The sequence below is a fragment of the Mauremys reevesii genome, linkage group 4 (genome assembly GCF_016161935.1).
Source record: "Mauremys reevesii isolate NIE-2019 linkage group 4, ASM1616193v1, whole genome shotgun sequence".
Lineage (NCBI taxonomy): Eukaryota > Metazoa > Chordata > Testudines > Geoemydidae > Mauremys > Mauremys reevesii.
Window position 1 is genome coordinate 149,197,028 of NC_052626.1, and position 23,296 is coordinate 149,220,323.

At 53.2% G+C, this 23,296-nt stretch overlaps 1 protein-coding gene across 1 annotated transcript; it reads right to left on the bottom strand.

Moving 5' to 3' along the window:
* Positions 1 to 10,170: 10,170 nt before the first annotated feature.
* LOC120404119 (RING finger protein 112-like) lies at positions 10,171 to 19,525 on the bottom strand. Its single transcript, XM_039536118.1, has 12 exons — positions 19,161 to 19,525; positions 18,830 to 19,045; positions 18,039 to 18,176; positions 17,495 to 17,599; positions 17,170 to 17,220; positions 12,932 to 12,988; positions 12,514 to 12,600; positions 12,260 to 12,383; positions 11,670 to 11,800; positions 11,400 to 11,453; positions 10,882 to 10,956; positions 10,171 to 10,695 (listed from the first exon to the last, which is right to left on the bottom strand). Exons 1-12 carry the CDS (start codon positions 19,407 to 19,409, stop codon positions 10,171 to 10,173), a joined length of 1,812 nt encoding a protein of 603 aa, XP_039392052.1. The 5' UTR covers positions 19,410 to 19,525.
* Between the last annotated feature and the right edge of the window lie 3,771 nt (positions 19,526 to 23,296).

Here is a 23,296-nt window from a genome sequence, read left to right on the forward strand (position 1 = left end):
GCAGGGCTCAGAAGGGGGCGCTCTCCCCTGGCAGTCAGGGCTGGTCCCATCGTCCCAGTGTGGTTCTAGGGGGTGCTGAGCTGCAGTGGATAAGTTGCGTGTGTGTTTTGGGAAGTTACAAACAATCTAAGTCTCAGAGTGGCAGCCATGTTAGTCTGTATCAGCAAAAGCAACGAGGAGCCTTTCTGGCACCTTAGAGACTAACAAATTTATCTGGGCATAAGCTTTCGTGGGCTAGAACCCACTTCATCAGATGCATTGAGTGGAAAATACAGGAGCAGGTATAAATATATGAAAAGGCAACTCACATCTTCTCATGTATTTATACCTGCTCCTGTATTTTCCACTCCATGCATCTGATGAAGCGGGTTCTAGCCCATGAAAACAATCTAAGTTGTTTCTCTGCAAATCCCTTGCCCAGCACGGGGGACCTGGGCCTATTGGCCTTTGAGACAATTAGCCGGGGCCGGGAGCGACTCATCGCCCTCCTTCTAACTCCCCCCGACCCTGTCTTGGACGAAGTGGCCTCGCTGGGGATAGTCCCCGAGGAGGAGTACGAGGCCTTGGAGAAGCTCGCGGAGCCCAGGGAGAGGATCCGAAGGCTGCTGATAAAGATCCAGAGGAAGGGGGAGCGCGGCTGTGAGCAGTTCCTGGAGTGTCTGCAGAGCCTCTGCCCAGACTTCCCGCCGGATTTACAGCCCCCGGGACGCCGTGAGTTGGGGCTTTCTGAGCCATTTCAGTTTTAACAGGTGTAACGAGGCTGCCTTTGGTGGGACACTACTGAGAGTATCAATTCAGGACAAATTGCTTGGAGCAGGGCAGTCAAAGCCCAAGGCTGGGTGTCCTTTACGATTAAAGCACGTCACACCAGCCAGCCAGAGAGAACTCTGGTTTCACCCCACTGGCCAACCATAAGTCACACAAGCAATTCCCTTAGACACTCCAGTTTCCCAGTATTACCACCAGTGCCACTCGTTATGGGGATGACTGGTTATGAAAACCAACACCCCAACAAAAGAGAAATGGTTCTCCCGATCCCAAAGGACCAAGCCCCAGACCCAGGTCAAATGATAACTTAGATCTTACCCCAAATACGCGCTTATAGCCAATTCTTATTAACTAAACTAAAATTTATTAAAAAAGAAAAGAGAGAGAGTTGGTTGAAAGATCAATATACAGACAGACTTGAGGTCGATTTCTTGTGGTCCAGATACAAAGCAGAGATGGCGAGTTTGTAGTTGCCAAAAGTTCTTTTAGAAATAGTCCATAGGTTATAGTTGAACGTCCATATTCAGGGTGACTCCAGTCAGTGACTGGGGATCTCAATTCTTATGGCTTAGAGTTTCCTCTTCTTGAAACCCAAAGGAGATCTGAGATGAAGAAGGATCGTGTCCCAGGGTTTTTATACATTTCCAGCAGCCTTTTGGCCTGAGAAAACAATAGGCTTCACTTTCTGTCTCCCAAACATCATGGCAATTAGCACAGGGTGATTTATCCATTAACCTGTTCAGATACAGCTTACCACAGCCTTCAAAGAGACATATAGACAATAATACAATTTCACTCGTCTTCCTAAATATTAATACTCCTTTTTTGATCTTTGAATCAAAGCTATAGCAATAGACAAGACTTGTTTGCTGACATCACAAAACCTGAGCAAACAGCTCCCCTTCTATCTCTAACAATGCCGGCTGCATTTCAAATCTCTATTCATGTACATATTGTCCTAAAGTTCTGCCATGAGTCATGTCAGTCTGTGAGTTAATTAACTCTTTCTGGCCCTGTGTCAGGTTTCAATGAGATCATAGAATGGAATAATAGAATACTGGGGTTAGAGGAGACCTCAGGAGGTCATCTAGTCCAACCCCCTGCTCAAAGCAGGACCAACACTAACTAAATCATCCCAGCCAGGGCTTTGTCAAGCCAGGCCTTAAAAACCTATAAGGAAGGAGATTCCACCACCTCCCTAGGTAACCCATTCCAGTGCTTCACCACCCTCCTAGGGAAAAAGTTTTTCCTAATATCCAACCTAAACCTCCCCCATTGCAACTTGAGACCATTACTCCTTGTTCTGTCATCTGCCACCACTGAGAACAGTCAAGATCCATCCTCTTTGGAACCCCACTTCAAGTAGTTGAAAGCAGCTATCAAATCCCCCCTCATTCTTCTCTTCTGCAGACTAAATAACGCCAGTTCCCTCAGCCTCTCCTTGTAAGTCATGTGCTCCAGCCCCCTAATCATTTTCATTGCCTTCTGCTGGACTCTCCCCAATTTGTCCACATCCCTTCTGTAGTGGGGGGACCAAAATTGGACTCAGTACTCCAGGTGTGGCCTCACCAGTGCCGAATAGAGGGGAATGATCACATCTCTCGATCTGCTGGCAATGCTCCTACTAATGCAGCCCAATATGCCGTTGGTCTTCTTGGCAACAAGGGCACACTGCTGACTCATATCCAACTTCTCATCCACTGTAACCCCTAGGTCCTTTTCTGCAGAACTGCCGCGTAGCCAGTGGGTCCCCAGCCTGTAGCGGTGCATGGGATTCTTCCTTCCTCTGCACTTGTCCTTGTTGAACCTCATCAGGTTTCTTTTGGCCCAATCCTCCAATTTGTCTAGGTCACTCTGGACCCTGTCCCTACCCTCCAGCATATCTACCTCTCCCCTCAGCTTAGTGTCATCTGTGAACTTGCTGAGGGTGCAATTAATCCCATCATCCACAGCATCCTCCAGATCATTGATAAAGATGTTGAAGAAAACTGGCCCCAGGACAGACCCCTGGGGCACTCCACTTGGTACCGAATGCCAACTAGACATTGAGCCATTGATCACTACCCGTTGAGCCTGACAATCTAGCCGGATTTCTATCCACCTTATAGCCCAGCTTCTCTGGATCATTCTTCTCTGAGGACGTGGCATCTTCTGAGTTCTGTGAATCAATAGATACTATATTACACTCATAACCTCACAGCAGGATTGAGTGAAAGAGATAGAAAATGTAGCCTGGAGATATTGCCACGTGGCTGTGTATTGGTGATGGGTTGGACCAATGGTTAGAGCAGAGAGGGCGGGGAGTTCTATTTTGGCCTTTACTTATGTCTCTCTGTGAGGTCTTGAGGAGACCACGTCACTGGGATAATCACAGTGACTTCTCTCGCTTTCTAAACAGCATGTCTGTAACGTTCCTTGAAACCTGAGGATTTAGCACCAAAACCACCCCCCCCCCAAACTTTTTTGGCACAGTCTCATACCTCCACCCCCACCCCTCAATGTAACACCTTAACAATCCTTACACCACAGGATTTCTGTGTCTAGTTTTAATCTTTTCCCTCACTACTGAGCTAACTAAAATGCAGGGGAGCAGCCGGCAACCTCAGGAAAGCGGCCGAGGGCTGAACAGAGGCACATCCCCGTTGTCTCTCACCCAGGGAAGTGTCTGGAATTGCAAAGAATTCTGTAAGGTGCTGAGGTGTCTATTTGTTTTCCCTTTGCAGGGTGCGAACTCCGACGAATGATGCAGAGAATCCAGAAGGTGGCGCTTTCTCCGAGAAGACAGGAGCAGAAAAGCCACAAGTTGCTGTAACCTTGGGGGAGAACGAGCTAGAGAGTCCAGGGGGTGACATCCCTAGAGAAGAATGATCTAGATCAGGGGTCTCAAACTCAAATGACCACAAGGCCACATGAGGACTAGTACATTGGCCCAAGGGCTGCATTACTGACACCCCCCCTCCCCACCCTCGGCCCTGCCCCAACTCCTACCCTTCCATGAGGCCTCGCCCCTGCCCCGCCTCTTCCCACCCCTTCCCTGACCCCATTCCAACCCCTTCCCCCAAATCCCCACCCCAACTCCGCCCCCTCCCTGCCCCCAGGGGGTGCAGGAGGGGTGTGGGGTGTGGCAGGGGCTCAGGGCAGGCGATCGGGGTGCAGGAGGGGTGTGGCAGGGGGCTCAGGACAGTGGGTTGGGGTGTGGGGTACAGGAGGGGTGGGGATGCGGCAGGGGGTCAGGGCAGACGATCGGGGTGCAGGAGGGGTGCGGCAAGGGGCTCAGAGCAGTGGGTTGGGGTGCAGGAGGGGTGCAGGGTGTGGCAGGGGGTTCAGGGCAGGGGGGTCGGTGCAGAGGGCGGCTGACGACTCAGGGAAGGGGGTTGGGGTGCAGGAGGGGTGCGGGGTGCAGCAGGGGGCTCAGGGTAGGGGGTCAGGGTGCAGAGTATGGCAGGGGGTCGGGGTGTGGCAAGGGGCTCAGGGCAGGGGTTCGAGTGCAGGAGGGGTTCGGGGGGCAGGCTCTGGCACGATGTGCACTGGGGGCAGGGTAGGGTCCCTGCATGTCTGCCCTGCCCCCATGCTGCTCCGGGAAGTGGCTGGGACATGGGAGAGGAGAGGCACGGGGGTGTTGCTGTTGCTTCAGGCACCATCCCCAGCATCTCCCATTGGCCGGGAATGGGGAACCGTGGCCAACGGGAGCTGCTGGGGGCGGTGCCTGAAGCAACATCAACACCCACCCCTGCGCCTCTCCTCCCCCACGTTCTTTCTGCTTCCCAGAGCCTGTGCTGACCCCGGTGCGCGCCAGGCCAGAGCCGCTCTAGGTAAACACTGGGGGAGGGCGGGGGACCGCGAGAATCCAGAAACAGCTCTACCGCACGAGGAGAATGATCAAGGGAATCCAGACAGTCGCCCATCCTCAGGAGACATTGATTCACAGAACTCAGAAGATGCCACATCCTCAGAGAAGAACGACCCAGAGAAGCCGGAAGAACCTGAGAAGCCGTAAGCCGTGTTGTCCTCAGGGAAGGGACTGGTGACACCAAATTCAGCCACATCCCCACTGAAGAATGGACCAGAAAAAATCCAGGAATGGCTTTACCCACAAAGAATGATCCAGAGTGTCCAGTAGGTGCCAGATCCTCAGAGAAGGATGCAGCTGCTGTGTCCTCAGAGAGAGCAGATTTCAAAAGTACAGGATGGGTCTCTACACTTGCCCTGCAAGGAAGTGCTTAAGAAGTACAGTATTTATGGTTGTCCTGCACTGAGCACAGAATCTGAGGCAGGTTCTTCTCGGGGCTGGATGGAGAGGGACAGAGGGGAGGCTGTGCTAGATTTGAGATGCAGGAAGGGCTGAGTTCCTGTGTGTTTGGACCCCTTGCAAGAACAGAACATGCTTGTGGCTGCATGGACTGAAATGGAAATGATTGCACTGAATGTTTTGGGGAGGGGGGGGAGTGCTTCTTCTAATTCATGTAGCTCCATGGAGCCAGATCAACTCAGCCACAAACCCCACTTCACACCTTGAGCTCAATTTCAGCAGCTCCGTTTACAAGCTCCGTTCTTCCTCTATCATTTCTGCAGGGGCTAAGGAAGGACTCTGGGTAGTCTGGCGTTCTCGAAAAGGTTCATGAGATGGAGCATGAATCTAAGGCCAGCCCTTGAAACCCCCCTAGGCTAGACAAAGTCTATGGCCTAGATCAATAGGGTCCTATCTTCCACTGACGTGAGCCTAAGAGACTTTCACTTGTACTGCTTGGTAGGGCCTGGGAATATCCCTGGGCATGGAGAAGGACAGACGGCTGCAGTAAGGGGGAAAGTTGAGGTAAGGTCTATCCTCAGAGCCCTCTGACATCTCAAGGACAACTTGGGAAGCTATTCTATTTATCAGTGAGCATGGAAGGGAAAGAATATGCTCTAGTGAAACAGAGCAAGACAGGGGAGGAGGGGACAGCTGGGAGCCAGGACTCCTGGGTTCTTTCCCCAGCTCTGGAAGGGGAGTGGGGTCTAGTGTGTTAGAGGAGTGGGGTCGGGGGGACTGAGAACCTGGGCTCCTGGGTTATAGTCCTGTCACTGGTTGGCAGATGGGGTTTCAGGAAAACAGGTTTGGGAGCCAAGATCAGAGGGATTCTCTGGGAAGGATTTGGGTCTGGTTTGGTTCTGCACAGGGTTAGAGGTTTGATCTGTAGTGGATGGAATAGAATCTGTTGTGCATGTCCAGGTCTGCCATCACCCTGGTGTCTGGGCTGCAGATACAACCTCCATTCCATGGCTCTGCCTTCGTTCATGCTCTGTCTGTCAGTCCTGCGCCTTCACCCCACCTAACATGGCGCTGGGGGAGACAGACACCAAGGACACAGGGGCACTGGGAAGCACTAGGGCACCTAAGGAGGCTTCTCTTCTGGATCCTTAGATGGAGCGACTCCAGACTCTATCCCGTCAGTTTTTGAAAATGAAAACAAATAAAAGGTGTGACTGAGGAATGCAGTGGCCAGCTTGGAGCACAAGATCCAGGGCCGGGTTATTGATTGACTGATGTCAATGGGGTCAGGGCTGGATTCTGATCTCGGTGGCCGGGCTGTAAATCAATCAATCTCTCTTTGTCCTTTTGAAATCTAGCTACTTGTTGTAAGTTCTTTCTATCTGATCCCATATCATCTATCTATCTATCTATCTATCTATCTATCTATCTATCTATCTATCTATCTATCTATCTATCTATCCCCAGACACCCCATCTATCTATCTATCTATCTATCTATCTATCTATCTATCTATCTATCCCCAGATACCCCCTCTATCTATCTATCTATCTATCTATCTATCTATCTATCCCCAGACACCCCATCTATCTATCTATCTATCTATCTATCTATCTATCTATCTATCTATCTATCTATCTATCTATCCCCAGATACCCCCTCTATCTATCTATCTATCTATCTATCTATCTATCTATCTATCTATCTATCTATCTATCTATCTATCTATCCCCAGACACCCCATCTATCTATCTATCTATCTATCTATCTATCTATCTATCTATCTATCTATCTATCTATCTATCCCCAGATACCCCCTCTATCTATCTATCTATCTATCTATCTATCTATCTATCTATCTATCTATCTATCTATCTATCCCCAGATACCCCTTCTATCTATCTATCTATCCCCTGATACCCCCTCTATCTATCTATCTATCTATCTATCTATCTATCTATCTATCTATCTATCTATCTATCTATCCCCAGATACCCCATCTATCATCTATCTATCTATCTATCTATCTATCCCCATACACCACCCCTCTCTAATCTACCCCTTTGCATACAGAGATTCACAGTGCTCAGGGCTGGGGTAGACCCTTGCTCGGTGTGTGTTGGTTCCTCTCCATTATGTGTCCCCTGCAGCCAGGGCTTCTGACCCGAACACCCTGACCCTGGGGCATTGGTACCTTTTGCATTCTGAGCCGCCTTCCATCCAAATCAGGCCCCCACCTTCCTGCCCACATCTTCCTGAAACTTAAGATTGTAACTCATTTGTATCTATGGTTACCAGCTTTAACTTTGTTGCTGAAGGGTTAAAATCCATGTGCACTTTATATAACAATCTGGTATACGGATTGTGCCAGCTTTTTTTCAGACCCGAAGTCCAGAGTTTGGTCAAGAGACCAGAGGCCTAGCAAATAGTTATTAGTTAAGAGAAAGCTGGAGTAAACAGATAATCTTGTTTTGCTAAAATAGGCCTAGTCAGCAAATTGCCAGGTGTTGGAGCTAAGAACTAAATAATTGTGTCTTATTCAAAGTTGCAAATTGAACAAAGGATCCCTGTTCCTATTGTGTCAGTCTCTTCTGTAGGGAATGTTCTTCCCACAGATCCAACCTTGAGTTTATGAAAAGTTTGCTCATGTCAGTATAAGATCTGGCATCCTCCCACCTCCCCTTCCCAGGGACCAGTGCCTGCCTTAAGACATAAAGGGGACAATCTGTATTGCCATATACTTTCACTGCTTCTTTGCTTTAACCCCTAGGAATGTACCTGGTGGACAACCAAAGGAGTTGCTCCATTCCTATGAACCCCAAATCAGAATTCAACATATATATTTTATACTAATAACATTTTATCAAAGTGTTAATTAAATGTTAACTTGCAACCATGGACATTATGTAACCTTTTAACCATTGGCTAATGTGCTATCTTGTCTTGCTGCAAAACCTATCCTGGGGTGTGGAACTGCCTACCCTGTCACTTCCCCCGCCCATGGAAAATCTATATATTCTCTTGTAATCAACTGATTGATAGTGTCTCTGAGCCTAATAAGCCAGGTGACACTCTGCCAGCACTGTGTGTAATAAACTCCTATGCTTGGCCTCTACACGGTGTGGATTTATGTCCTTCAGTAACTAACTCTCTGAGGGTTTGGCTACACTTGCAGCTGTGCAGCGCTGGGAGTTACAGCTGTCTTCGTACAGCTGTGTAGGGAAAGCGCTGCAGTGTGGCCACAGTGACAGCTACCAGCGCTGCAGTGTGTCCACATTTGCAACATTTGCAGCGGTGTTGGGAGTGGTGCATTATGGGCAGCTATCCCAGCGTTCAAGTGGCTGCAACGTGCTTTTCAAAAGGGGGTGGGGTGGGGTGGAGTGTGACAGGGAGCGTGGGGGAGAGAGAGAGAGTGGATTTTTGGAGCTGACACTGTGTCAGCTCCCTGCCTTGCAAGTTCCGACCACTTCCCCGACCCCTCATTTACTCTTAAATGCAAATAGCCTTCAGACCAGATAAGCAGTTGCTCCGACGGACTCCCTTCCCCGCCCCCCCCTGCAAACACTAGCTGCGGACATTCATCCCCCTGCCTGCGTTATTCACAGCAAACAGGAGCTGTGTTTGTTTTTTAGATAAGCAGCTCCGGGAGCCCCGAGTTCACAACAAAACAAAGAGTTCTTTAGTTAAAAGCATTATGGGAAAATTCCGGAGGTCAGTTACAGCGTAGTAAGATTAATCACTGTTTACACTGGCACTCCAGCGCTGCAGTCGTTATTCCCCAGGCCGAGGTGGAGTACAGCCAGCGCTGTAGCCAGGGAGATACAGCGCTGTATGTGCCTTGCAAGTGTGGACGGTGAGTGAGTTGCAGCGCTGTAAAGCCACCACCAGCGCTGCAACTCTCCAGTGTAGCCAAGCCCTTATTTAATAAATCTTGAGACAGTTTATTATAGGATTGGATTATAGGATTGGCTACAAGTGTTGTCTGTGGTGTGAGATCTATGGTGCAATTGACCTGGGGTAGGTGATGGGTCCTTTGGGCTTGGGAGTAACCTGATTATTGCTGTGATCTCTGGTGTAAGGGACCGTCTGTCACAAGGGCAGGTTCCCCTGGGTGACCAGACAGATTTGGGTGCCTCAGGGGACTGTCTGGGACTCCATGCTAAGGCTGTTACAGCACCTGAGGAGCTCACACTCGATACTGGGTTGGTGAAATCTAAGTCTAGGGCTCCCAGCCCATTTGGGGTTTATGCCCAGATTCTCACCAGTCTGCCCTGAGGGTGGTGCTTTCACTCTTGAGTCACCGTAAGACAGGTTGACAGGGACCTGGGGCCTTTCCCCTCTAGGAGGCACCAGTTACAGGCCCGGGGACCGGCTGGCTCAGGGAGGGGCAGGGAATGGGAAACACCCCATTGCTAGGAGATTCCTGTTTCTCTTCCTTTAACCCTCCAGCTGGATCTCTGCTCAGGGAAAAGGTGTGTGAGCGACGCGTTTGACAAGCTGTGTGCAGATGTTCAGACCCCTACATGAGTTAAGAGCACAATTGTCCTGTCCTCACTTGGATGGTAACACAGGTCAGTTCCCATGAATTCAAACTCCCCCTTTCTTCCCCACATGAACACACAGCTGCTGCGATCCTCCCTCCTCCCAGCTGATGGAAATAGTTCACCTGAGTCTTTTTGTCACCAAAAATGAGTTTTCATCACAAAACACGTTTTTGTTTGTGGGAAAACTTCGTGTTCGATGTGCCTTTTTGGTGGGAAAATGTAGCTTTCATTGGGAGAATAAACTGAAAAATGTTGGAAGGGGATTTGGGTTTTTTTTAACCGCCCTCCCCTCTTTGTATCATTTTTCAAATAAGTGGGGAAATGAGGGAAACACCCCCCCAAAATTGTCTTCTCTACACACATTTCTTCAAGGGAGGAGAAAATGTTAAAAAAAACAACTACCACCAAATGCAAAATATGAGAATCCATTTAACTCGCACTTGTTGAAAATGTACAAAACTTGTAGCTGTGCAATGGAGGGGCCAGCTCAGAGCACTATCTATCTATCCCCATCCAACGCATCCACCCATCTAGCTATCCCCTTGCATACAGCGATTCTCAGTACTGAGGGCTGGGACAGTCTCAGGGGGGTGTGATGGTTCCTTCCCACTATGTCCCACCCCGCAGCAGGGGCTCCTGATCCGAACACCCTGCCCCGTCCTCCCCCTCTTCCCCCTGCCCTGGAGGGTTGCTGCCTCTCTTGATCCAGGCAAACTTCTCTCCTAACCAGGCCCCTGCCTTGCTGCCCACACCTCCCCCAATGATGCTACCGCCCCCCACCCCGACTCCGATGGCCACTGCTTCCTCCACAGCCACCACAGCAGCAGCCACGCCAAAGCCAATTCCCGCCCCGACACCTGCGCCCACCACAGCCAGGGCGCCCCCCCCGATGCACAGGCCCAACCGCTTGGCCTCCTTCACTTTAAAGCGATGCTCATAGGCCGACAGGAACTGGGTCATCTGCCTGTCCAGCTCCTTCTTCAGCTCCTCCAGGGCCGCCTGTTTCTGAGGGTCCTCGCCCCGCAGCTCCCCCCGGCAGCGCTCCAGCAGCTCCTTGCATTCCCTCTCCAGGCATTGCTGCATCTCCTCAGGCTTCACCTTCAGGCAGCTCCACATGCCCTGGTGGTCACGGTCCTGCCGGGATGGGGGAGAGATCGGCCGTTAGGATGGGCACTAGTGTTACCCAGCCACAAGGGGTGCCGCCGCCTCACACACCTGCAGCCCTTCAACTCCTACCCGCAGCCCCTGCAAGCCCAACCCTGCCCCCCTCCAGTTCTGCCGGTGCCCCTGACTCCCAACCTGCAGCCCCTCTGCGCTCACCTGCTTCTGCACAAATTGTTCATAGTCCCTCCTGGCGGCTTCTACTGCTCTGCTGTTTGCAAACGACTCGGCCATCTGTGGTGGGAGAGGGGAGAGGGCAGGGGTGGGGACGAGATCATCCATGAACTGGGCACACCCCTCCCCCACCACTGACCACTTTCTCCCCATTCCTCCAGGACCCTGCTCACTGCTACCACCTCCCCATGGGCCCCAGATCCTGCCACGTTCCCCCAGAGCAAGGGGCAACCCCCCACCCAGCCACCCCACAGCCATGGTCAGATTACTGCTACCCCAGTGGAGGAGGATGGTTCTCTGTCCATACTCCCTGGGGTCCCCTTATCCCGTGGGGGCTGGGAAGCCTGGATCGGGACATTTGGGGGAGCTGTTGTGGTGCCCCCTTATGTCCTTGTGTGATTGGCCAATGGCAGGAGGACCTGGGGTCAGGGTGAATAGAACCAATCTCCACCCCCAAGTTTCAGGCTGGAAAGAGAAAGGCTGAGGGAGGGGTGACCTGGTACCTTCAAAGGAGAGGAGAAGTCATAGCGTTTCGTCTTCAAGTCTTGGGAGACGCTCTGCGGGGAATAACGCCCGGGGGAACTGGGATCAGGGACAGCTCAGCCCACTGCTTAGCCAGCCCCCCTCCCACTTTCCTGCAGCACAGCGCCCCCACCAAGCCCCCCTCCCCACTCCCTTCAGCACAGCACCCCCTGCTGAGCTCCCTTCCCTTCTCTCTGTAGCACGGCGGCCATCCAGGCCCTTCTCCCCTTTAGCAGACCCCACTCTCCCACCTTGATCCTGGCAACCAGCTGAGCCCCCGTCAGCGCCTGCCCGGCTCGGTCCGTCCGGATGTGTGTCCCTGCTGAGTGCACCACGCTGGTGACGTAGTCACACAGGTACTGCCGGAAATCCTCATCCATGTCTGCAGGGGGAAAAGGACCCAGGCATCCGGGAGGGACCCAGGCACCCAGGGTAGGACACTAGTTAAATGGGGGTTGTGGGAGCTGGTTTGTGAAACAGGAAATGAGATTCTGTCTCTGGGCAACAGCTGCTTAGCACCCCCCTCCTCCCCACACACACTGCCTCGGGAAAAATGGGGGAGCAGCAGGGTTGGGGGAGCTGGAGAAATGGCAGTGGTGGGGGAGTCAGTTGTCTCCACCTGGTGATGTGGGGGGAGCCTTGAAGGCCTGAAAGGGGGAAACCAGCAGCATCTTTGTGCAGTGGGCAGGACAGTCAATTCTAAGCCCAGGGGGGTGAGCCGGGAACTGGGAGTTTGGGATGGGGGCAGCAGAGGAGGGGACGGGGGAGGGCTGTGCAGGAGGGGGTGGGGGCTGGGGGAGTAGTGCAGGGAGTAAGAGAGGAGAAGATGGGGGTCTCTTACCACCTGGCGTCACTGCCCTGCTCCTGGTGAACCCAATGCCAGGGTGGGGCAGTAGGTAACACCGGGTGCCGCTCGCCCTCAGGGCTCCCAACACCAGAGGCTGCTCAGCAGAGGCCTCCAGGTCCTGTGGGAGTCAAAGTGACATTTGTGACAGTCAGCGAGAAATCTGACCCGCCACAAACCCGTTCAGCTCTGCCCCAGGCCGGCGTTCGCTGTTCCCATGCACACACGTGGTGCCCGGCTCTGACCATTACCCGTGTGATGTCTTTGAGATACTCCTGCCCCCCATCCACACCATAGGCTCCGGAGAGCTGCCAATCTCGCACCAACAGGTCCAGACGCTGCAACAGGGAGCACAGGAGAAGGGTCACACGGGGCTCTGGGCACAGAGAGGAGACCGGAGCTGGAGTCTGCTGTCGTCCAGCCCAGCCACCGACACCGAGACCCTGGGCATGATGTGGGGGTGGAGGGAGAACAATGGGGGTGGGGACTGGCTGTTTGCTCTGGGTTTGTCCAGTGCCTGGCACAATGGGCTCTGGGTCTAGGATGGGGGCACTGAAGTGCTCTGGGAATAGAGATGATGAATAATAAGCATCAGTTCAGGTGACAGGAAGGGGAAGTGGTAACAGCATTGTACCCCTATGTCAGGGGTGATGGGAAAGGAGGACTCACTTGGATTGGGGGCAGATTGCAGGTCTCTCCGACCTCCTTCGCAACATGAATAAACATCTGAGATGCAGAGAGAGAGAGAGACAAGGAAAAATGTTTCCACAGTGAATAAAACATCCCCACACAGTTGACAAAAGGTAATGAATCAATTTTGGTGACCCAAAATAAACAAGTGACATAAATGCCACTGAAACTAACCAAAAGCCGAACAATGTTAAGTGAAAACTGATCACTGAAGAGAGAAAACTGATTAAATGAGAGAGAAAACAGTTTCAAACACCAAATAACTCAACACTCACAATCACAGATATAAAAGTAATAACTAAACTCAGAAAAACCAGTAGTAGGTTTTAGAAAAACAATCATCGAAGACACAGAAAGCCAATAACTGAACTCATCAAGCCAACAATTGTAGTCAGAAAAGTAATCAAAAGCAGAAACCAGTAATTGAAGTATGCAAACCAGATACAGGTCACAAAACCAAGTCAAAATTAGAAAATGAATAGTCAAAGGCAGAAAACCAATAGTGAAACAAACAAACAAACAAACAAGAAGTAAATAGTTTCAGAGGGGTAGCCATGTTAGTCTGTTTCAGCAAAAATAACGAGGAGTCCTGTGGCAATTTAAAGACTAACAAATGGCCCATCATCTCAGGCATTGGCACTGTTATAGCAGGATTGTTTGGCTATGTGGATCTCTCCTCAGGCCCTACCAGCACTACCAGCACTTCTAGCTCTATCTTTGAGACACCACTGACTTCCTGAGGAAACTAGAATCCTTTGTAAAAGCAGCAAAGAGTCTGGTGGCACCTTATAGACTAGCAGACGTTTTGGAGCATGAGCTTTCGTGGCTGAATACCCACTTCGTCGGATGCATTCGTCGGATGTACTCACCCATGAAAGCTCATGCTCCCAAACGTCTGTTAGTCTATAAGGTGCCACAAGACTCTTTGCTGCTTTTACAGATCCAGACTAACACGGCTACCCCTCTGATACTCTACAGTCCTTTGGTGATCTTCCAGAAAACACCATCCTGGCCACTATGGAGGTAGAAGCCCTCTGTCTACACCAACATTCCACACAAAGATGGACTACAAGCCATCAGGAACAGTATCCCCGATGATGTCATGGCACACCTGATGGCTGAGCTTTGTGACTTTGTCCTCACCCACAACTATTTCAGATTTGGGGACGATTTATACCTTCAAGTCAGCGGCACTGCTACAGGTACCCGCATGGCCCCAGTATGCCAACATCTTTATGGCTGACTTAGACCAATGTTTCCTCATCTCTCATCCCCAAGTGCCTCTCCTCTACTTGCTCTACATTGATGACATCTTCATTATATGGACCCACGGGAAGGAGGCCCTTGAAGAATTCCACTGGGACTTCAACACCCCACCATCAACCTCAGCCTGGACCAGTCCACACTAGAGATCCATTTCCTGGACACTACAGTGCAAATAAGTGATGGACGCATAAAAACCACCCTATATTGGAAACCTACTGACTGCTATACTTACCTACATGCCTCCAGCTTCCAACAGGATCACATCACATGATACATTGTCTACAGCCAAGCCCTAAGACATAACCATATTTGTTCCAATCCCTCAAACAGGATCTCTGTCAAGCATTTTTAAAACTACAATACCCACCTGGGGAAGTGAGGAAACAGATTGACAGAGCCAGATGGGTACCCAGAAGTCACCTACTACAGGACAGGCCCAACAAGAAAAATAACAGAACATCACTGGCCATCACGCATAGCCCCCAGCTAAAACCTCTCCAGCACATCTTCAATGATCTACAACCTATCCTGGAAAATGATCCGTCACTCTCACAAACCTTGGGAGACAGGCCAGTCCTTGCTTACAGACAGCCCCCAAACCTGAAGCAAATACTCACCAGCAACTACACACCACACCACAGAAACACTAACCCAGGAACCAATCCCGGTAGCAAACCTCGTTGCCTACTCTGTCCCCATATCTAGTCTAGCAACACCATCATAGGACCCAACCACATCAGCCACACCATCAGGGGCTCATTCACCTGCACATCTACTAATGTGATACATGCCGTCATGTGCCTGCAATGCCCCTCTGCCATGTACATTGGCCAAACTGGACAAAAGAATAAATGGACACAAATCAGACATCAAGAATGGTAACATTCAAAAACCAGTAGGAGAATGCTTCAGTCTCCCTGGACACACAGTAACAGACTTGAAAGTTGCCATACTTTAGCAAAAAAACATTCAAAACTGGACTTCAGTGTGAAACTGCAGAGCTGGAATTCATATGCAAACGTGACACTATCAGGCTGGGTCTGAATAGAGACTGGGAGTGGTTAGCTCACTACAAAAAGTAATCCTCCCTCTTTTTGGTATTCACACCTTCTCATCAACAGTTAGGAGTGGGCTACATCCACCCTGATTGAATTGATCTCGTTAGCACCGGTCCTCCGCATAGTAATGTAATACACCCATCTTTACATGTATATATACACCTGCCAAACTGAAGTTTCCGTGTCATGCATCTGACAAAGTGGGTTCCAGCCCATGAAAGCTTATACCCAAATAAATGTTAGTCTCTAAGAAGTAAACAGCAGAATTGGGAAAAAAATTAAACTTCCCAAATTTATAAAGAAAAACTAACTAGAGAGACACTAATAAATGAAGCCCAGTAAACAAACACGGAAATCTTATCATCAATAAAGAAAAGCAGAAAAATGATCACGAACATCTCTAAACCGATGAGAAGATCAAAATCTGATAATCAAAGAATAAAACCCAATAAATGACTTGGCTGCTTTTTTTTAAAGTGGAAATAAAAAAGTTCTGATTTTCTAGTTTTCCATTTTTCAACAAAACTTTTATTTTCCATTTCCCCCGTGGTCGCTATGAAATCAACTGACAGCTAATGGTGGGCACTAAATAACGAACAGCTGAGAGCAGATAGTGACTCACAAACAACCAATAACTGGCAGCTATTAATAAATATATAATAACCAATTTTAGATGTTATAGATTGGCTGAGAGAAGTAAAAGGCCCAACACGCAACGTGGTGGCATTTGTCTGTATCATGATAACTTTTTGAGACCACATTTGATTGATTCCCAAATTTCAGGGGATGTCCTAGGCATCAGTGGGAAGAACCCCACTGATCTGGGGGGAAATCATAAAACCGGAAAGCCCAATTTCCATTTAGATCTGGTGAGTAGCATCAGCAGCCAACGACCCAACCACTTTGGGGAAGCGGGGGAGCAGGAACTTCTGGGTGCTGAGCAGGCACACAGAGCCCCCAGCGTGGGGGAGGAGCAATAGCCCCTGGCATGGGGGCAGTGGGAGTGGGGCACACAGAGAAAGGCCAGGGAATGGGACACAGGGTCAGGGTTAGGGCTGGTTGGAAAGATTCCAATGGAACATTTTCCTCATCACAAACCCTTCGCTAACGCAGAGCGATGTGGGTTGCTCAGGGCTGGCTCCTGCCCATCCAGGCTCAGTGCGTGGGCCCAGGGCAGGTGCAGTGGGGTCCTGCCCTGAACTCAGCAAAGGCAGAGTGCTGGGCTGGGTGTCACGGGTGTACTGGTGCGTCGGTCCCGGGGGGCCAAGGTACGGTTGGGTGGGTGTTTCCTTAACTCTGCAGGCCCTGGCTTGGCTGAGTGCAACATGCTGGATGGGCACGTGCTAAGCCCTGCTGGAACTGGTCAGCTGTGAGAAACGCTGATTTCTGAGGGCGGCTCTGTTTGGGCAACGCCCTTGCTCCACCTGCCCCAGCTCTGGGTCACCAAACCCACCTGCGTTGCCATGAGGCTCCCGACCCTCCCGGCAACCTGAGTTCGCAGGCACATTTCACATCACTTAGGAGAGTCGACCGGGACACAGAAATCTCTTCTCCACCCAACCTCCAGCAGAGCTGGTGTTCAGCTGTGATGACCAACCACCGAGAGCTAATGGAGCTAATGAGCAATAGCTGCCTGATAACGGTAATTAACCGTGAATACAACGGTCACTAATATTTTATTAATCACTGCTCCATATCACTGTTCAGACTCACTGCACTCGAACCCCGGCCTAGCGGGACATCCCTGGGACTTTCTAACCGTCAATAACAGCCCCAAAGCCTCTAGACAGCACCCCCTCCAATCCTCACACTGCCAGGACTCCTGGCTGCCAGTAGGGACATGGCTGCCAGGTCAGTGTCCATAGAGCCCTGTGTATCTCCTGCCCCACCCACCTCCAAATAATCTGCCTCCATCCGGGTAAACGTGTTGGAAATGTTAAAAATCTAGGAAATAATCAGAAGAAAAGGTGAGCACCCTCCACTGAGCCACCTGCCCCAGACCCATAGAACAGTGCCCTCTGCTGAGCCCCCTGCTCCAGTCCCCCACAGCAGAGTGCCCTCTGCCGAGCCCCCCCTACTCCCTACTGAATGGCACCCACTGCTGAGCCCCCCACCCCACCCCCCACAGCACAGTGCCCTTTGCTGAGCTCCGCACTTGCTCCCCACTGAATGGCACCCCTGCTGACCCCCCACCCCATCTGCAGCACGGCGCCCCCACCCAGTAGGAGCTGAGCAATGTGCTGAACACGGAGAGCTTGATGCTGGTCTCCATGCGGCGCTTCAGGTCCAGGGAGCCCTCGGTGTCCACCAGGAACACGGCCACCTGCAGGGACAGACACACGGACAGATCCACCGGCCACCACGACGGGCGCCCTGCACTGACGCCACCCTCGCCCCTGCCCAGCCCTGGCACCTCCGCTGCCCGGCTCCCCGGGGCCTGCCCTGGGCACGCTGGCTGGGGACGGGCCCCGGGGGAGCAGGATCAAGCTGTGAACAGCCCCTTCCGCCAACTCCAGCCCAGTGTGTCCGTAGGGAGCCCCATGGCTGGGACCCCCTGGCTCCGCAGTTCTCTCCCCCCTCCTCCAGCCCCTACAGTCCCCCTGCCCCCACACAGGGCTTTACCCCCAGACTCCCCCATTCCCCTGCCCCCTCCCCCACTACTCCAGCCCCCCTGCTCCCCCTTAGAATCTTCCCCACACCACCTCATTCCCCACCCCATTGCCCCATCCCCCATTCCCTGCCTGCCCCCCTGCCCCACTCACCCTCCTCCCCTGGGCCTGGACCCAGAGGGGCTGGTCCCACATCCACACCCCCCTCGTCACGGTCGCCTTCCCATTGCGACACTCAAATCCCCCCAGGGCCTGGTCCTCGCGGCACATCCATGATGCATCCTCAGCCTCCTGTGGGGGGCGACCAGGGCAAGGTCAGGATGGAAACGGGGTTGGGTCTGGGGCTCTGAGGGGGCAGGGGGGGCACGGGGGGTGGGGGTGGGCTCCTGGTGGTCTGGGGGAGGGGCCATGGCTGAAGGGTGGGGCCTGTGGTGCAGTGGGAGGGGCTATGGATGGAAGGTGGGGCCTGTGTTGCAGGGGAGGGGCTATGGAGGAGGGTGGGGCCTGGGGTGAAGGGGGAGGGGCCATGGTTGGAAGGTGGGGCCTGTGGTGCAGGGGAGGGGCTATGGATGGAAGGTGGGGCCTGTGTTGCAGGGGAGGGGCTATGGAGGGAGGGTGGGGGCCTGTGGAGAAGGGGAGGGGCCATGGTTGGAAGGTGGGGCCTGTGTTGCAGGGGAGGGGCTATGGAGGGAGGGTGGGGCCTGTGGTGCAGGGGAGGGGCTATGGTTGGAAGGTGGAGCCTCAGTTGCTCTGCCCTGGGCTTGGTACAGGGGACAGCCCTGGCTAGGGAAAGGGGACCTTTGCTCTAGGGGGGGAGCCCTGTGGTGGACGGGGGGGGGCTTTCTGGGGTGGGCGGGGTTTATGTTGTGTTGGGTCTGTCTGGGGTGGGCGGGGTCTCTGGTTCAGGCGATGGGGCCATTGCTGGGGCTCCCCTCCCCCCTCACCGGGCTCTGGAGCCGGCGCAGCAGGCAGTTCATCAGGAAGGATTTGCCCCGGCGCTGCTCCCCGACGATGGACACCAGGCAGACGGGAGCATCCCCCACCCCACGCTGCTCCAGGCAGCGGCTCAGGGCCTCCTCGTCCAGGGTCAGGTTCCCTGCCTCGTCCAGACGCACCAGCTGCACCGGGCGCCCCGGCTCTGGCTGAGCCCCCGGCCCCTGCTGCAGGGAGAGAGCAGGGTCAGAGCTGAGACCCTACCCCTGAGCCAGTCAGTCCCCTGCCCTGGGCCAGTGGGAGCCTGGCCCGTTTCCCCTTATCTGGCCTGTCTGGTCTCACCGGCTCCATCTCTTCCCACAGGGGCTCTGTGATTTTCTCCACCAGGGCTCTCAGCCGCGTGTCCGGGACCATCCTGTCGCTGGAGCAGGGAACCCGGCACTCGGGGCACTGGTAGCCCTGGGCCGAGACCCCGCTCCAGTGAGCCGCGAGGCAGCCCCGGCAGAAGTTGTGGCCACACTCAATGGAGACGGGGTCATTCAAGACATCCAGGCAGATGGAGCAGGTGACGTCCTCCCGGAGTCGCTGCATCTCTCCAGACCCACTATGTGGGGGGAACCTACTGGGTCAGGACCTGGCACCCGGAGCAGAAGGGCTCTGCTGGAGGACGGCTGAGCTCTAACCCAGGTGTGCCCCTTCCTGGCAGCAGGAGTCTGGCTGGGGAGGGAGAGTGTGGGAATGTTTCTGTGAACAAGCTGCGTGACTCAGTTTACCTGCCCACTTCGTGGCCCTATCCCCTGGGCAGCACCAGAGCGAGAAGATGGATTCCCAGAAGCCATGGCAGAGATTGGTAGATTCCCAGGCCAGGAGGGACCAAGGCTGAGCTCCTGGATAACAGGCCAGAGAACTGCTCCCGGTTAATTCCTGTTTGAACGAGAGCAGATCTAGTAACACATCCCACCTCGAGGGAGAATCCACTGCGCTGCTTGGTACATTGTCCCCTTGGTTAATTTCCCTCCCTGGTAAACACGGACGTCTTCTTTCCTGGCTAAATGTCTCCGGCTTCAGCTTCCAGCCAATGGATCACGTTAGAGCTTTCTCTGCTGGCCTGAAGAGCCCGTTATTAAATATTTGATCCTTGTGTAGGTGCTTCTAGACTGGGATCAAGTCATCCCTGGAGCGTCAATTTGTTAAGCTAAACAGCTTGAGCTGCTGTTGTCTCTCACTTCAGGCCACGTTTTCTAACCCTTTTAATCATTCGTGTGACTCTTCTCTGACCCCCTCCAATATATTCACATCCTTCCTGAACTGAGGGCACCAGAACTGGACCCCGGATTGCAGCAGCCGTCGCACCAGGGCCAAGTCCCGAGGGAAAATAACCTCTCTGCTCCTGCTCACGATTCCCCTCTTTGTGCATCCTTATCTCCTTTGGCTACAGCGCCACATGGGGGGCTGACGTCCAGCTGGTTATCCCCCACGATCCCCTGCGCTCTGTCTGTGTCCCCGGAGGGACCCCCCCAGCCTGTGGGCATGGCCGAGGCTCTTTGGCAGTATCACAGCGCGTGTTGCTGGATTTTTCCCAGCCTATCCTAGCGCTGGGGCTGTTGGTGACACTGGGCTTTTCTCTGCTGCCAACAGCCTGGCTGACGCCGTGTGCCAGGGGCTAATCACCGGCTGCGTCGATCCCAGCAGGGGCACAAGCCTCTGAGGGGTCTGATCTTGGTCCAACTCGCTGCCGAGGGCAGCTGGGGAGACACAGGGGCTGCTGAGTCCTGAGTCTAGAAGACACCAAGCTCAGCCTAACAAGTAAATAGCTTCCTGCCTATCATGCAGTGAGCTGGGTGCTGATTGGCCGAGTTTTCCTCCCAACCGGGGTGAGAGCAAATTCACCCTTTTCACTGGTAGAGTCCTGGGGGTTGGGTGGGGAAACTGAGGCACAGAAAGGGGAAAGAACTTGCCCTGTCCTAACTGCCCTCCCCCAGTGCTGTGCTCTGGTCCTGGAGCACCAATGTCTCCTCTTTTTCTGCTGGAGACTCTCCCCCATTTCCCACCCTGGGATCCCTCCCAGCCACTAACGCCCCAAAGAGGGTCTGCCTTACCCATCAAACCAGCAGTGATGTCTCCTGACCGAGCACCAGGGCCAACCAATTTGTGTTTTCATCCTAAGTGGATATTTCCCCCCCAAAATAGCAAATGGGAATTTTGTTTCCGTCCATCTTTGGACAAAATCGATCAGGTTTTCATTACAGAGGGGCAGCCAGGTTCACAGGAGAGTTGGGGCTTTCCTGCAATCCCCAGCTGCCGGAGGCAGGGGATTACTGCGCTGTGTTAAACCAAAGCAGCGCACACCCAGCCCTTGTGTTTCCAGCCCTTGCACCTGGAGTGGGGGAGGGGAGCTGGAAAAGGGCCTCCAAAGACTGGCAAAAAATAAATAGAGAACCCCTATTTTTTTGTCGGAGAGGGGAATATCTGAGGGACTGGCTCGCCTTCCCTGGGTTAGCTTGTGCCTGTAAATGTCCTATCACAGCTAACGCAAGACAAGCCATATTCCGAAGGATTCCAGAGGCCCACGGATTTGCCCGGGTTTTAGCTGGTTGAACTGGTCAGAGTTTGACAGTGTTTCAAATCATGCCGTGAGCCAGAGCGGGGCAACGTTGGGATAGATTAGCTGCTGTCTGTGCCTGTCTCTCTGCTGCGCAGATGGCAAGGTTGAAACTCCCCTGCAAAGCAGGAACCCCAGAGGTGCCGGGGCTCTGAACGGCCGAGCCCAGAGGTGCCGGGGCTCATCTCTGGCACAAAATCAAGCACTGGATAGGCTAGTTTGGGGCAAACACCCTACACACACACCCACCAACCCACCCACCCACACCCACCCCCACACCCCCACACCCCCTTACCTGACCAAATCTTTGCTTCTCTCAGTAGAGGCAAAATTTTGTCTGATACACAAAAGTGAAACTCCCCGTTTCTCTTATGTGCAGGTCGTCAGCAGCCCGGCTGGTGGGGGTGTGAAGATGGGTGGGGCTGCCCTGCTGTTTGTATTTTTTTGTGTTATCTGCCTGTGGTTTCGGGTGTGCCCATGGGCTCTCAATCCAGAACAAACCGAGGTGACTCTTGAACTCGAGTCTGTAGCCAGCAGAGCTGAACCCACAGAAATATGATTAACTTTAAATAGAATAAAAGACAACACAGGTCACCCCTCCCCCCGCCTCTCTCTTTCAGGGATGGATGTTTTTGGGGTGTCTATTGACCCTTAGCCCAGGGCCTCCCGCCATTGGCCAATCGCACTAGGCCAGGAGGAAGCACCAAAATAGCCCCCCAAATGTCCTGATCGGGGCTCCCTGCCCCCAGCCCCTAACAGATAAGGGGACCTGCAGGAAGCCCTGCTGGAGAACCAGCCCCATCTACTAGAGCGGTGGGGTCGAGGGGCCAGCCCCTGGCTCTGGGGGAATGTGGGGCAATCGTGGAGCAATGAGGAGGTGATAGCGGGGAGCAGGGTCCTGGAGGAATGGGGGGAGATGGTGGTGAGTTGGGAGGGGGGCTCCCAGTTCAGAGATGTGCCTGTCCCCACCCCCACCCCATCGCCTTTCCCCCCACAAATGGCGGAGGCGTTTGCAGCGATGAGACAGGAGGAAAACTGCCGAGCAGTAGAAGCCACCAGGCAGGAATATGAACACTTGGGTGAGCACAGAGGGGCTGGAGGTCGGGATTCAGGGCAGGGTGACCAGATGTCCCAATTTTATAGGGGCAGTGCAGATATTCGGGGCTTTGTGTTATAGAGCTGCCTAATCCCCCAACCCTCTCTCCCGATTTTTCACACTTGCTATCTGGTTACCCTAATTGAAGGGCACTGGTAGAGCAGTGGGGAGGCGCCCAGGGCTGCGATAACCAGGATCTGCGGGTCAGGAGTGAGGGGCACCGGCAGAGGTGTGGGGAGCAGGGCTGGGATAGCAGGGGCTGTGGGTGTGTGAGGCAGCAGCGCCCCCTGTGGCTGGGTTACGCTAGTGCCCATCTCTAACGGCCGATCTCTCCCCGTTCCCAGCAGGACCATGGCCACCAGAGCATGTGCTGCTGCCTGAGGGTGAAGCCAGCACAGATTCAGCGATGCCTGGAGGGGAAACACCAGAGGCTGCTGTGGGGAGCTGGGGGCGAGGACCCCCAGAAATGGGTGGCCCTGGAGGCACTGAAGCAGGAGCTGGGCAGGCAGATGGTGAAGTTCCCGCTGGCCTACGGGCATCACTTCAAGAAGAGTTTGTGCCTGGCTGCCGCTGTGGTTGTGGTGCAGGAAGCGGTGGCCACCGGGATCAGGGCAGGGATGTTACCCGCACAAAATTCTCTGTCCCTCACATACTCTACAGGCACCCACCTTTACCCTTTCCTAGGGCTCTGGCTTAGCCTCCCTTAGTGTTAGCTGAGACTGAGGGGTGTGAACAGTTGGGTGGGTGAGATCCCTTTGCTTCTAAGGCTTTGGGCCCCTC